Raw genomic sequence first — 15,615 nt, forward strand, 5'->3', positions numbered from 1 at the left:
CCCCCTGAAAATAATATAAGCAAAGCTTCCTTAAGTTTCTAGTCAAGAAGGAAGATTAGTTTGAACATGTGCAGGGGTCTTAGGACATGGGTGTAGTCAAGGGGGGGGGCAGGGGACAGCTGCCCCCTTGAATTAATCAAAATCAATACAAACCAAGTGGGGTGGTTGTAGAGGTCAGGTGGCAGGATTTTAGGTAATAATGCATAAAGGTAAAGGGACCCCTGACCATTAGGTCCAGTCATGGCCGACTCTGGGGTTGCGGCGCTCATCTCGCTTTATTGGCCAAGGAAGCCAGCGTACAGCTTCCAGGTCATGTGGCCAGCATGACTAAGCCGCTTCTGGCGAACCAGAGCAGTGCACGGAAACGCCATTTACCTTCCCACTGGAGCGGTACCTATTTATCTACTTGCACTTTGACGTGCTTTTGAACTGCTAGGTTGGCAGGAGCAGGGATTGAGCATTGGGAGCTCACCCCGTTGCGGGGATTCGAACCACCAACCTTCTGAGCGGCAAGTCCTGTGGTTTAACCCACAGCGCCACCCACGTCCCTGCATCTCTGAGGTGATGGACAAATAGGAACATTCAAGCCAAACAAAAGTTAACATTTTCCTGGATTGCTTTCTTTCCCTGCCTGTGGGTCAGCAGAATTGGTCATGCTCACCCTCTGAGCTAGGCAAATCCTTGTTCTTCACTACAGTAAGCCTGCAACTTATGCACATTTAACTTGTGCGAATACAGCTTTGCGGGCTTGGCAAAAAATGTAGAAAGAGAATAGGTAAAAGGTAAAGGACCCCTGGACAGTTAAGTCCAGTCAAAGGCGGCTTTGGGGTTGTGGCGCTCATCTCGCTTTCAGGCTGAGGGAGCCGGGGTTTGTCCACAGACAGCTTCTGGGTCATGTGGCCAGCAGGACTAAACTGCTTCTGGTGCAACGGAACACAGTGATGGAAACCAGAGCACACGGAAATGCCATTTACCTTCCCGCTGCAGTGGTACCTATTTATCTACTTGCACTGGCGTACTTTCGAACTGCTAGGTTAGCAGGAACTGTGACAGAGCAATGGGAGCTCACCCCATCATGCGGATTCGAACTGTCGACCTTCCGATCAGCAAGCCCAAGAGGCTCAGTGGCTTAAACCACAGCGCCACCCGCATCCCGGAAAGAAATAATACGGGGGCAGGAAAGGGGTGGATGTCCAGGGGGGGGGAAAGCTTTGGCAATCCCACCCACCACTGAACCCAAAGTGATTATATGTGATTTTTGCTTTAGGCATGATCCCCGGAACGTAACCCCTGTGTAAATTGTGGGCTTACTTACACAGAATCACACATTTAATACGGAGCTTGTGAATTCTTTCATTTTAAAAGAAGAAGAAGACGAAGAAGCAGGATGCTAGTGCCCAGGGTTGGTTAGAAAAGATTGGAAACCCATTTTTTAAAAAGCAAGTTTCTAGCCCTTATGGTTGATTAGAAACACTTGGAAACTTGTTCATTTTTTTTTATTTAAAAAAGCAAGTTGCTAGCCATCCTGGTGGGTTAGAAAAGCTTGGAAACCCTTGGCTGTGGTGTGGTGCAGTTTGACCAACCAGATGTGTGGGGGGGTGGGGGCAGCGAGGCCAAAACAATCGCAGTGGCCTCCCCCCCCCCCCGAGCGATCCTCCCATCTCCTTGCTCTCTCTGCCACCCCTGCCCTTGCCGAACACTTTCCCATTCTTTGAAACTGTTAATCTTAGAAACCGAATGAATTATGTAGCCAAACTGGATATATGCAGATGTACCCGAGTTGCATAATTCATTCTGAGTACAGATCTGAGGTTTCCATGGAACAGAAGTCGGGAGGCTTTCGATGCTGAGTGCGTCCGGCCTGCTCTCAGGGCAACATTTGTCTCCCCCTCAGCCCCCAGTGTGTACTAAATTGGCATGCTGTTACGGAGCGTTAGGGCAGGTGCTTTGGCCTCCCACAGAAGGACAGCCCAAGAAGCTGGATATCAATGCTGGGCTAGCGCTGGCGACGCTGCACTGAGCAGCAGCCCCCATTCATTTCAATCATTCCAGCGGGGCAGCTGTGGGAGGCACCATCTGCACTAGGGTGGCTTAGCAGTCATTCCCTCTTCCCAGGGAATTACTGGGAGCAGGTGGCGCTGTGGTCTGAACCACTGAGCCTGTTGGACTTGCCGATCGGAAGGCGGCGGTTTGAATCCCCGCGATGGGGTGAATTCCCATTGCTCTATCCCAGCTCCTGCCAACCCAGCAGTTCGAAAGCATACCAGTGCAAGTAGATAAATAGGTACCACTGCGGTGGGAAGGGAAACGGTCTTGTTGTGCCAGTAGTGGTTTAGTTCTGCTGGCCACATGACCTGGAAAGCTGTCTGTGGACAAACACCAGCTCCCTCAGCCTGGAAGCGAGATGAGCGCCGCAACCCCAGTCGCCTTTGACTGGACTTAACCGTCCAGGGGTCCTTTGCCTTTTTTTTTTACCCAGGGGATTCTGGGAATTGTGCCTCTGGGAGGGGAATAGGGGCCTCCTAACAACTCTCAGCCTACTTAACAAACTACACGCCCCAGGATTCTTTGCGGGAGGCCATGACTGTTTAAAGGGGCGTGATACTGCTTTAAATGCATCGCGCTTAATTCGTCATTTTCTCATAGCTAGGCAATAGGTAGCCATCAGGTGAAACTCGGTTGGGGAGGACATCTCTCGCACCCCAGGCCCAGCCTGAACAGGAAGCATTTTTAGCCCTTCCTGGGTAAAGCCAAGAGCCAGGGCTGTGTGAGAGGAACCCTCAAGGGAAGGGTTGAGAAACTTGTGGCCCCTTGCCCTGCAAATGTGGCCGGGCAGCAGCTGTCGTTCACCCCAGCCAGCATGGCCAACCGTCATGGATCATGGGAGTTGTAGTTCATCCCTTGCAGGCTGCACGCAGACCACCCTTTCTCTGGGGAGATGCACCCCTGGTGGTCCACACCGGGGGGGGGGGGGAACAGCCCTCCTACATCTTTAGGGGTTGTATAGAAGAGGAAAACTGATCGCTCTTCATCAAAGAGGTTCAGTGCTGTCGTGTGTAGACTGAATTGGCACAACAGATGATTAATAAAAAAAAAATGTACTGCAGGCAACTCCCTATTTATGCACATTCAAGGCACATATGAACATGCACACGACCATCACCATAAATCCAGAAGTGCGAAAACAGTCTCTAGCAATTCTTTGCAAGTGCAGTCCTTAGTAGCCTTTGCACTGGCCTTTGAGGTCTATGGAGAGTTGGAGTTTGAGAAAGGAGTTTGGAGGGTGTTTGGAAGCTTTTTCAACGGTGTCCCCAGTATATGTGATTTCACTTAAATGCATGGAGCTTCAGAATGTAAAGGTAAATTTAAAGGACCCCTGGACGGTTAAGTCCAGTCAAAGTGGGAGTTGCCTATAATTGACTTTCCAATGCTACAACATTTGTGTCTCTTTTGTGGGGGTGTCAATGGCCACTGCTAATGATCCGATGATCACAGTCGGTGCTTTCCTGCATGTCTTCCCTCCTGACCTCACTGTTTACAACACCGCACAACACCGTATAATGCTACATGCAGCTGATGAAACAGAGCGCGATCCGTAAAACCTTATGATGCCTCAACAAATTTGTTAATGTGTCACAGCACTCCTTCCTTATCCCTGTAAGAGACTAAAACTTCCGATAACCTAGTATCGTGTCTATTTTGGTCTAAAGAAGCCCTGCACAAAATGAGGGGCTCCTCCATCAAAATAACTGGAGAGTTGTATCCCCTTAAAAGCTCCTCCGGGATAGCATTCTTCCTGATTTGCTTGTACAAAACACCCACAGAGGTTAAATCCGGTCTTTATTGAGTATTTGTTCCAACTGGTATGCGGGGAAGCTACACGACGGCGAATGTTCATTCTACATTCATTCTGGGGAATTACACCTCTTGCTTCATTAATTCATTAGTTCGTTCCACACTTTTCAGTGGACTTCCAGTCACTTTCTAAACGGCAAAAAGTCTGGTTGCTGTTGTTTTAAGTGCTTTTCTTGTGCTTGGGTGACCGGGTGCTATAATTCACTTTAGTTGCACAGACCTAAATTTCTCGGCACACGTTTGAATTCTGCCTGCAAAAAAGGACTAGTGAGCTTATTGTGGAATAAGCTTTCAGAGGGTTTAAGGAAGCTGGCGCTGCAAAAACTGCTGCGACCCGCCCTGGGACCTTATGGCGAAAGGTGGTTAATAAATCAAAATGATAATAAATAAAGTGATCATAATAATTTGTGACATCAGCCTCTTTGCTGGATTCGCTTTCTTGCTGCTCTGCATCTGTGCTGCTGCTGCTTCTACAGCATTCTGCACTTTGGGCCCAAGATGCAGAAGGTGGGTAGCAGGAAGCGAGGCGAGGGAAAATCCCCTGGAGATTGCAAGCATCGATTACGTGCAACTCAAGCCTGCTTCGTGGCCACCCTGACTGTCTTTCCTGGCCCCTGTGTGCTTCTTAACAGCAGCCCAGATCAAGTTAATCTACAGGCGCTTTCCCTAAAACAACTTCTGCCTGTAGACACGAGGCTGTCAAAGGAGTTTCGTCTGCTGCTAAACGAAGCAGAAACACAAATTCTCTCATTATGGGCTGCGCCAGGCAGAAATCAGGCTCTTTTCTTTTATATATATATATATATATGTTGCTATTACAGAATCAAATAAGAACCTCTTGAAGAACTTCCTGACAGTAAGAGCTCTTCGACAGTGGAATTTGCTGCCAAGGAGTGTGGTGGAGTCTCCTTCTTTGGAGGTCTTTAAGCAGAGGCTTGACAACCATATGTCAGGAGTGCTCTGATGGTGTTTCCTGCTTGGCAGGGGGTTGGACTCGATGGCCCTTGTGGTCTATTCCAACTCTATGATTCTATGATGACAGTACACCTTTCTGCACAGGGCAGGTCCAATACCTGAGGCACAGCAGCCGTCCTTAGCATAGCTGTCTTGCGCAGCCACAACGTAACAACAAAACTAACTCAGCACAGATGGTTTTACCACCCCAAGTCAAATTCTACTGTATAGGAACACACTGAGACACACCGTTGCTCCATATAGCTGAGTATTGTCTGATGGGAGGTGTTTCTCTGGGGCTTCAGCCAGGGGTCTCTTTCTCTCTGAGATGCTTTACAGCTGAGCCATGGCCCTAATTGTAGAATTACAGAGTCGTAGAGTTGGAAGGGACCAGGAGGGTCATCTAGTCCAACCCCCTGCAATGCAGGAACCTTTGGTCCAACGTGGGACTCGAATCCACAACCATGAGATTAACAGTCTCATGCTTCTACCTTCTGAGCTATACATCATGTCGTCTGATTTTCCAGATCAGCTTTTGTTCGATTCCCCTCATTCCAACCCAGGCAGGACATTTTTCACCCTAACACTTTACGTTCATTAGGACAAAAAACAACAACCCAGTGGCAAAAAACAAAACGAAACAAAAACCAATAGATTTTGGGGAATATGTGATGTGCCATCTCCTTTTTGCTCACAGAGGAAGAAGACGAAAAATGGCAAGCGGCTGAAATTCGGAGGCATTGTTTACTACAGCGGTACCTCGGGTTACAGACGCTTCAGGTTACAGACTCCGCTATCCCAGAAATAGTACCTCGGGTTAAGAACTTTGCTTCAGGATGAGAACAGAAATCGTGCGGCGACAGCGGGAGGCCCCATTAGCTAAAGTGGTACCTCAGGTTAAGAACAGTTTCAGGTTAAGAACGGACCTCCAGAACGAAATTAGGTTCTTAACCCGGGGTACCACTGTACTTGCAGGGATCTTACAACAGCCTTTCCTAATCTGCGATCCTCCAAATGTTGTGAGACTCCAGCGCCCATGAGTCTCAACCTGCATAGCCAATGGTCAGAGATGATGGCTGAGGATGATGTAGCCCAACAACAGCTGGAGGGCAAGTTAGGGAAGCTTGTCCTAGAAGGACTACGTGATAGGTTTCTACTTGGCAACTAACAACTGGATAGCTCAGTTGGTTAGAGCACGGTGCTGATAACACCAAGGTCGTAGGTTTGATCCCCATATGGGGCAGCGGCATATTCCTGCAATGCAGAGAGTTGGAACTAGATCAGTGTCTCCAGGTGGTTTTGGACTACAACTCCCAACATCCCTAGCTAGCAGGACCAGTGGTCAGGGATGATGGGAACTGTAGTCCAAAAACAGTTGGAGACCAAAGTTTGGGAAACATTGGACTAGATGATCCTCCCTTCCTAGTCTACAATTCTATGTGCCCTACTTTACAGGGGGCAGCCCTCGATTTGAAAGAATCCTCTGTTTCAAGAGCTGTCCAGAGCTATTAGAAGCAAAAAAAAACCCCTTGTTTTGATGAATTGGAAGAGCCGCAAAAAGATTCCATTAAGCACATGGATTGATAATATGGACAGATTAGCTACATACGAACGAATTGCATGTTGACGCAAAATAAGAATGGATAAATATGAAGAAATCTGGAACGAATATTTAAGCGATAAGTGGTGGGTAGTAGAGGGAGGAGAAAGAGGTGAAAAAATATTGTTAAAAAAGGTGTAGTCTTAGGTATATCAGTGTATCCAAATCTGAATTGTCAAATTGTGTTATTACTGTTATTATGGTTTTTGTTGTATGTGTCTTTTGCGGTTGATGTTTGTATCGAAAAATGGATTAAATACATTTTTTTTAAAAGAGCTATCCAGTCCAGATATTTTTCTTTCCTTCCTTCTTTCTTTCTTTCTTTCTTTCTTTCTTTCTTTCTTTCTTTTAAAGAGAACGATCCCTTGAAGGGGGAGCAAGGGCTTGGGGATTTGAAGCTGACCATCTGCAGCAGCACCCGGCAGCAGACAAGTCGCCCTGCCGGCTTCTGCGAGATGTATCGTACTCCCAATTTGAATCATAGTCATTATTTCTGAATTTGCACCTGCGGGTAAAGTTACCAGCCGCATCTTATGCAGGTCCGTGTCCAATCCTGCGCTCTTCTTTTTGGTGACGTTTAAGCGGCTGCCTCCGTCTACCTCTGTGTCAGTTCTGCAAAGGAAAGAGCCCCCAGGGAAGGAGTTTGTCCTAAATGGCTGCAATTAATAGTGTGTCTAACTCAATAGTTTAATAACCTACAAGTGGGCAGGAGGAGAGAACTGCAACATAAAACCAAAGTATAAATTTTTAATTTTAATTTTAATTTTGAATAAACCTTTTATTGCCTCCTTGGCATCGTAACGGGTTGGCTTCCCCTTCCTTTTACACAGTTCTCTGTATTCTGTGTATGCTCCTCTGGTGCCCAGTTGCAATTTCTGCTTTGGTTGAAAAGGAGGGACCATAGCTCTCAGTAGCAGAGCACATGTGTTTTACATAACGTGTCTGCTTTGCACTCTGAATTTTTAAAGTTCGCTTAGTGTATGTTGTTTTCAGCTTCCTTTCATTGTACAATTGCTTGGGAACTGCTTTGAATTTTTGTATTTTTTTGCTGTTCTTGTCATTTTTTAAAAAATTCATTCGAACACTATATGCAGTCCATTGGATGCCTACCAAAAAAATGTGACCAATAAAATAAATAAATAAATTCAAGGGTTCCATGCAGAAGGTCCCAGGCAGTAGCACTGTGATACATTTTGAGGGGTAGGGACTCATATTAACTGCCTAACCCACAAGAAATATCCGACAATGCAGGTAAGCTGCACAACAAACAACAACAGTACATGACTCAGGAATGCCACCAAAGAAAAGGAAACAAGGAAACAAGTTTCCATCTTCTTCTGGATTGCTTTTCTCAAACCAACCTACCTACCAACTTGAAAGCCTTGTTATCACCTCATGCACAGGGCAGGAGGCCATCAGTTACCCAGGTGCCCCAGCACAGGAGGCAATTGCTCCTACCCGGAAAAAATTCCCAGAGCCCCACTGTCTTGCAACCCCCCTCGCCCCACTGGTCTTCCCAGCTTCAGGCCCTGGCATCCTTAGTTAGCGTGGCGTAGTGCTTTAGAGTGTTGCATATGGGCCTGGAAGACCTGGGTTCAAATCCTCACTCATCCATGAAGCTCACTGGGTGACTTTGGGTCAGGAAGACTTTCTCAGCCTGATGATAGTTTAGCCCAGGCATAGGCAAACCCCGGCCCTCCAGATGTTTGGGACTACAGTTCCCATCATTCATAGCTAACAGGACCAGTGGTCGGGGATGATGGGAACTGTAGTCCCAAACATCTGGAGGGCCGGAGTTTGCCTATGCCTGGTTTAGCCAGTCCGATGTATCTTCTTTAATCTCGTCCATTTTTCTAATTTTTGGCTCTCTTTCTGAAAAATCTCACAAATCATTATAGGTACCTCAGTTATCACTCATATTAATTCCGCCTCCCCTTGTATCGACTTCTAATGGGGATTAAAATGGGGAGCAGTAGAACCAGCCACTGTATAGTAAGGTGCGTATAGTAAAAGCTATACGTATAGTAAAGGTCCGTATAGTAAAAGCTATGGTTTTCCCAGTAGTGATGTATGGAAGTGAAAGCTGGACCGTAAAGAAGGCTGATTGCCGAAGATTTGATGCTTTTGAATTATGGTGCTGGAGGAGACTCTTGAGTGTCCCATGGACTGCACACCCACCCACAACTCCTACAGTCAGGACCAAATAACCCAATCCTGTGCAGGAAGTCCTAAGGGGAGAGAATTTGGTGAGAGCCACAGACAGAGGTTTCACCTTGGACATGGGGGGGGGTTCCATCTACACCCCTGGTGCTTCTGACTACAACAGAAAAACATATGATAGGTAGGAGGAGGTGGAGATGATGAAGAAGAAGAGTTTGGATTTGATATCCCGCTTTATCACTACCCTAAGGAGTCTCAAAGTGGCTAACAATCTCCTTTCCCTTCCTTCCCCACAACAAACACTCTGTGAGGTGAGTGGGGCTGAGAGACTTCAGAGAAGTGTGACTGGCCCAAGGTCACCCAGCAGCTGCATGTGGAGGAGCGGAGACGTGAACCTGGTTCACCAAATTACGAGTCTACCGCTCTTAACCACTACACCACACTGGCTCTTGTGAGCAGACTTTTTCATTAACTGCTTCCCAGGACCAAAGCAAAAAGTCCAGCCTCAGCTGGGTAGAATGTGGTGCTGATTGTGGAACAGCACACCTGAAGCTTCATAAATCAATAACTAGGAAGACGCACATTGACCCAAAACTGGTGAAATCTGAAAGGGGCAGTGCGGGAAAGCAGGAAGGTGCATGCAAACTGCCTAGCATCACAAATGAACCATGAAGGAAAACATATTTTGAGGGCAAAAAAATCAGATTAGTCTTGGGGAACTGTGGCCCTACAGGAGTTGTTGAGATTCAACTCGCAGCAAAGCGAACCGGCAGGGAAGGATGAGTGTTGTCGTCCATCAACTTTTGGAGACCACATCATCCCCAGCCCTGTAGTCACAGGTAGCAAGACTGAGCCATGGGACAGGTGGGGGACCATTTAAAGACATTTTAAGACCCGTGGACTAGGTCTTTCTGGTTAGGAGCCTGGCTAGATGGGTTGAAAAGCCTGTAACGTCCTGCATTCTGCGACCACCTGGATGCCAGCAGGGCACGAAGGTGAGAGCCCATATCTGTACTTCGTCTCCAGCCTCTGGGGCTCAGCAGCCTGTTGTTGTTTAGTCGTTTAGTTGTGTCCGACTCTTCGTGACCCCATGGACCAGAGCACGCCAGGCACTCCTGTCTTCCACTGCCTCCCGCAGTTTGGTCAAACTCATGCTGGTAGCTTCGAGAACACTGTCCAACCATCTCGTCCTCTGTCGTCCCCTTCTCCTTGTGCCCTCCATCTTTCCCAACATCAGGGTCTTTTCCAGGGAGTCTTCCCTTCTCATGAGGTGGCCAAAGTATTGGAGCCTCAGCTTCAGGATCTGTCCTTCCAGTGAGCACTCAGGGCTGATTTCCTTCAGAATGGATCGGTTTGATCTTCTTGCAGTCCATGGGACTCTCAAGATTCTCCTCCAGCACCATAATTCAAAAGCAACTATTCTTTGTCGATCGGCCTCCTTTATGGTCCAGCTCTCACTTCCATACATCACTACTGGGCTCAGCAGCCTACTGCTGCTGAACACGGAGGCTCCATTCCACCATCGCGGCTCGGATTTCGAAGGAGCTACCCTCCTTAGCACGGCACCCTCGGCTTCATGCCTTGGCCCCCAAGCAGACTTGGCGTCTTTCTCAGCAACACAGCCCAGCGTCTCGCTGCGGAGAGAGAGATCCCTTCTGTTCACCGTGGGACATAGATTTCTGCTCTTCTCCAAGTGGGTGATGCTTATCGCCTGTGGTAACCACTCTCCTCTGCCTGACAGGAGGAAGGCTTATTTTCTCTGTCCATTCAGGTCTATTTTTAAACACAGCCTCCAGGGGCTTGGATTGATTGGCTTACAGGCATTGCTGCGGTGCGCAGGCCTTCTCCCTGCAGCCCAGGTTCCCCTCCACCCTTCTAGCTACCCTCGCACCCATCCTCCTAACACGCTGCCCACAGGAAAGGGAGGAGGAGGAAACATGTTTCCCAGATACCTTATCTGCATACACTCCATAGGTCTAAAATACAGCACTGTATTTATTACACAGTTTTCAAATTCTGCAACCAGAAGCAAAACTTGCATTCCGATCATCAGAATAAATCGGGCAAGCTTACCCAAAACAAGCACCATTAATAAGTAGGCTTGAATCTCTCTGAACATGTTTTCGGCCCAAATTTGTGGTTTGGAGTTTCTGTGTTGGGTATCGAAATAAGGGTAAGGGAAACAGAAATTTAAAATGAAGGGAGAAAAAAGAAATTAGATATGTAAGAGCAGAGTGCCAGGGGTGAACTCCATGCCTATCTTCTTGACCAGTAGAGCTTTAAAGAGGAACAAACTCTTATCTCCAGACCATCAGAAGCCCCACCTAGTATATACTAGGAGCAACCAGCAACAGCTTTGCACATCTTTCACAAGGACTAGAAACCTGCTTATTTTGCTAAGGGGACGTTAGGATTCTGCCTAAAGTACTGGATTTTGTGTTGCGACCAAATCCAGAGTTTTGCTGTGACGATGAGTTTTGAGGAAACTGTACGTGGTAATATCAAGCTAAGCTTAACCAGAAACAAACTAGCCAGGGGGGAAAAATAAGGTGATTAAGAAGTCCTAAAAGGTGAGTAATTGTCCAGTAATGAACACCCTCCCTTTCCAGGTATTTTGTTAGGGCAAGCAGCTGGACCCAACAGAAACTCCAGGCGTCTTCCAAACCTGTGATTCAAGCACATTGCACTTACACAATGACACCAGTGCAAAACGGGTGCTACGCACATTTAGATGCCGATTAAACTTATATGGAGATTGGGTCCATTCAAGCACCAACACGAAACACAAGCGATATTGCAAAGGAAGGAGCAAGAACATCATGTTTGAAAAGCACTCTCCAAGGGTGATACAAACACACGCCGGCTGCTGACATGCTGAGTGTACCAAATGCATATGGGCACCTCCACGCTCACTGCAATATGTGAATGGAACAGGATTGCTGACCTGAAAGAGCACATACAGCCGGGGGAAATCTGTGAAGGCTGCAAACAGAGAGAACCACACATGCTGAGCCTAAGCGCCGCATGCACACACGTACATACACACAGGTAAATGACATGCGTAACACTTGACTACGGCATGCACACATATACACACACAAACAAATTCATGTGCCCTCGCTGTGTCCAGGGTGGCACGCACAAAACTGTACACACACCCACACCTCTCCGAGGCACCAATTCACTGGGCTCCTGAGATGTACAAATTGTATAGCAACATGACTTGCACGCTAGGCTCCTAGTTACCCCCCTCACACACTGTTGGACAATCGTGATGCACTTTTTTTTGCACAAGCGTGCGCCCACCCCGGGCGCTTCCCGGGCACTGTTTACATCGGGACAAATCCACGCGCATCCTGCAGGGCTCGCGAGCGGGGAGGCGTTTCTCTCTCCGTCAGGTTTCCCTCCCCGAAGTACTGTAAGCCCTGAGACGAGAAGGGATGCACCCGATCCACGCGCGAGGTGTAATAACGGGGCGAGAGGAGCGCATTTTCGGGGGCGCTTCCTCCTTCCTTGCCTCCCTCCCTGCCCGCCTTCCCCGCCGCCCACCCCTCTCACCTGCAGGAGACGGTGAGTTCCACCTTGGTGGCCGGCACCCTGGAGGGCGCGGACTCCAGATCTCCGGGAGACGCCATCCCCGCCGGGCTCCAGTCGCGCTAGGGGCGAAGCGGGGCGCGCTCCATGGGGCGGGCAGCCGGAAGCACCGGAGCGCAGGAGGCTCCTTCGATCGCCGCTCTGGCTCGCTCCGTCTAGCCGCGTCCGCTCCCGCTCCAGGTGGCAGCACGTGTGTATGTTGGGGGGTGGGGTGGGGAGGGACCGCTGTAGGGCAGGGCGGGCTCCCCACTCTCCCGCCCTTCCTGCTTCCCGCCTTTGCCCGCCCCCAGGGGGCGCCCTTCGCGCTCAGGCGCCGGCGCCCGTCGGAGAGGCGCGGGGAGCTGTCCGAGGTGCTGAAATGCAACCCGACCGCGGCTGCCTTTCCAAAGGCGCGCAGGGCTGTCCAAGGCGATCCTCGCTTCCTTGTCGGCTTTTCAGCGGGTCGCCCCTCGCACCCTCCCTCGGCGCCCTTTTTCTTGCGGCTCCGCCCAGATGGGAGCCAGAGAAGAGATGGGACCGGGACAGATCTCTCTGGATCTCTCTCCCGGCTCTCAGTAAAGCGGGCCAGTTTGAAAGCTCCGCCGCTGTTCCGATGCGTGGGTTGGGCTATTTATAGACCGGGAGAGGAAGGCGGAGGAGCGGCGCGGCGCGACCCCGGGTCCTGCCTTGAAGCGCTCGCCCAGCGCCGCGAGGGGGTGGCGGGGATTGGGGCACCATCAGGCGTGATCCCCGCAAAAAAAAAAGTTAAAATAAAAATACGAGAACGGTTGTATAAGGGGAAGTTGAAACTTGTTCGCCTCTGCGACCAAGCTGGAGAGAGAGGTTGCGCAGCTCCGAGATAATCGGAGTGAGTCGATGTTTTTTTCTAGGCGGAGCGGAGGCGCCTTTTCGCGGAACCGGTCTTGCAATGGGGTGCAAAACATCGCATTTCCCATTCTGGTTTACTCAGGAGCCAAGTTTCACTGAGTTCAGAGGGGTTAATTTCCAGGGTGTACAAACTGATTGAAATCCGAAGCCTGATACGCCTAAGAGTTTGAAGGGCTTGTGGGATGAATTGGGGGGCGCTACAGTGCTTAAAAGTGTTAATACGTCCCCTAGCTTCGTTATTGCAGGTTTCAAGACGGGAGCCCTAGCCATCCATAGGGAAGGCAACATTATATCTATTTATTTTATCCAGCCTTTTCTGAAGCTTTCATAGATTGCTGGGAGAGGCAGGCAGTCCTGCAAGTTGATTTCTAGTTCTTTTGAGCACTTCCACCCTCACCCATAGGACAGAAATGAGCTCAGCCAGTCATACTTACAAGTAGATTACCGGGGGACGCAACGTTTTTTTGGAAGTATTCTCTCTCTCCCCCCCCCCAATAAAAACACACAGTTTGCCATTTTGGCCCATCCAACCCTACCACAAGTTTTGGGAAAACTGTATCAGCAACATTAAGAGGAGAAAGAGGACTGAAAGAGATAGAGAACAGGTGCAAGTGCATTGATGAGCCCTGGGCTGATGGTTTGATGCAGCATAAAGAAGATTCCTAAGAAGAGTGGAAGGAAAAAATTGCTATGCTTTAGTGGAGAAACAGCCAATATCCTGCACCACCCATGCCTACTGGAAGACACCTATGGATCATCCAGTCCAGGGGTGGGCAATGTGCAGAATGCGACCTCCAATGTGACCCACCCAGCAGCCTTTGTGATTTCCCCAGAGTTACGTCTTAGTTCCTCAATGCTTTTGATAAGAGAGGGATGGGTTCCTGGGACTATAATGGCAGCTCTTTGAATCCTGGATGGAGAGGTGTGCATGTATGCGCTTGTTGCAGTACAAATCGCCCATCCCTCACGTGTTGTACCTTCAGGGCTTTGGCTCCACCCATTTGCTGGCACACAGCACTCGGAAGCAAAGGCAAAGCCTAGTGGGGGGAGGTCCCCAAAGCCTAAAGTGGAGTCCATGGCTGCCCTGGCCTGCACTTCTAAAGCAGAGTAAGACTGAAGAGAGAACTTGCTTCCTGACAATCTGATTTCGTTTAAATAAAGGAGCATTGTTGGGAAGTTTGCCTGGGGACTGTCTGCTGAGACACCTCGAGAGCCAGCTAGACTGGGCTGGCATGGAGCTCCTTCAGATGACAAACGAGCCTGTGTCCAGCAAAAATATGAAAAGGTACAGAATTATGCAAACAGGAAGAATGCAGAAGCTCGATTCAGATCGATGGAGGACAAGAACCTTAATGTTAAGCTCACAGCCCAGCGAGGGTTGTGGGAGTTTTGCCCAAGATCCGATGGAGCTGAGTGGGATCTATAGATTCAACCTCCCTTAAAGGCTCCTCCCACTTTGGGAACCAGGCCTCTATGTAAAGGAAAAGGTGGGGGACCCAGCAGCCTTCCAGATGTGCTTGGACTCCTCCTCCACAGCTCTAGATTGCCTGGGGTGACGAGAGGTACAAGCCCCCCCCCCCCAATCTAAAGGCTTTGTGCAGAACTCGCAGCCAAACGCAAAGAAAAACCAAAGACAGAACCAGAAGACGGGGGGTTTGACACATTTTACTGTGGTGATTTGTCAGAGCTAGCCAAATCCTATATGAGTTGGGGGGTGTGGAGAACCATTCCCCCAGCTCATCATTCTAGTGGAAACCAGCCCAGCCCAAGGCAGCTGAAAGCTGTGACCCGTCAGTCAGTCAGTCAGTCAGTGATGGACCCAGAAGGGCTGGCAGTCAAATAGCGTACAGAGGAGAGCGTAGCCTGATGCTCTGGCCCAAGCCAGAAGCTGGCCACTGGGCTCTCATGGCTTATGAGGTTCCTTCACCTTCCGGACTAGAAAGCAACCCAGACAGGGCAGCGTTGCTGTTGTTGGTAGTGGTGGGTGGTGGTGGTGGGAGGGGGTCTCAAAGAACGCTGCTTCCTCTTAGTCCAACGCCACGGGCAAACTGCTCCAGAAGGCCACCGATGGCTCCCGATGGGCTGGGCATCACAGGCTTCAGGCCCACCGTGCTGTTGTAGGCCGCCAGAAACGCCGAGCGCACGTCCTCCAGCCGGGTCTCCCTCTCCGTCAGCGTCACCAGGCTGTAAGGACAAGGAAGGAAACGGCAGTTTTTGGAACTGTTCCAAGGGCTCCCCTTAAAAGCCCATTAGCTAGCACCCATCTGTCATGGATGCTTTAGTGGAGATTCCTGCACTGCAGGGCTGGCTGTCCTGTGGGGTCCCTTCCATTTCTACGACTCTATGAAATCCGTATCCTCTGCAGAAGTGTGTCAGTGTCCTATATTGCAGACGGGTGGGGAGAGGGGCTTGCCCAGTCCACAGCAGAAGCCAGATTTGAAACCTGCGAGAGCCAGCTAGGATTTGGTCCCAAGGAGCTATTCCTGCGAGGCAGGGAGGAACGCTAAGCAACCTTTCTACCAGCCCCTCCACGCCAATCCTTTTCTTTGGCAATACAGGAAGCTGCCGTAAAACAAGAGCCAGAC

The 15,615-nt window shown here is 49.5% G+C and overlaps 2 protein-coding genes across 5 annotated transcripts in view; both read right to left on the minus strand.

The window, feature by feature from the left end:
* CPNE9 (copine family member 9) overlaps window positions 1-12,740 on the minus strand; it is a 57,405-nt gene extending 44,665 nt beyond the window's left edge. Inside the window, exon 1 of one of the 2 annotated variants that reach the window (XM_053378475.1) lies at window positions 12,128-12,740. Coding sequence is in view for 1 of the 2 variants with exons in the window: in XM_053378474.1 (XP_053234449.1) it covers window positions 12,128-12,204 (77 nt within the window). In the remaining variant the exon portion in view is untranslated. The remainder of the gene's footprint in view (window positions 1-12,127) is intronic. The other variant, XM_053378474.1, reaches the window with a different exon arrangement.
* A 1,939-nt stretch (window positions 12,741-14,679) lies between these two features.
* MTMR14 (myotubularin related protein 14) overlaps window positions 14,680-15,615 on the minus strand; it is an 86,372-nt gene continuing 85,436 nt past the window's right edge. For all 3 annotated transcript variants that reach the window (XM_053378473.1, XM_053378471.1, XM_053378472.1), the window contains one exon: window positions 14,680-15,214. In XM_053378473.1, the coding sequence (XP_053234448.1) occupies window positions 15,037-15,214 (178 nt within the window). In that variant the 3' untranslated portion in view covers window positions 14,680-15,036. The remainder of the gene's footprint in view (window positions 15,215-15,615) is intronic.

The sequence above is a fragment of the Podarcis raffonei genome, chromosome 2, assembly GCF_027172205.1.
Source record: "Podarcis raffonei isolate rPodRaf1 chromosome 2, rPodRaf1.pri, whole genome shotgun sequence".
Lineage (NCBI taxonomy): Eukaryota > Metazoa > Chordata > Lepidosauria > Squamata > Lacertidae > Podarcis > Podarcis raffonei.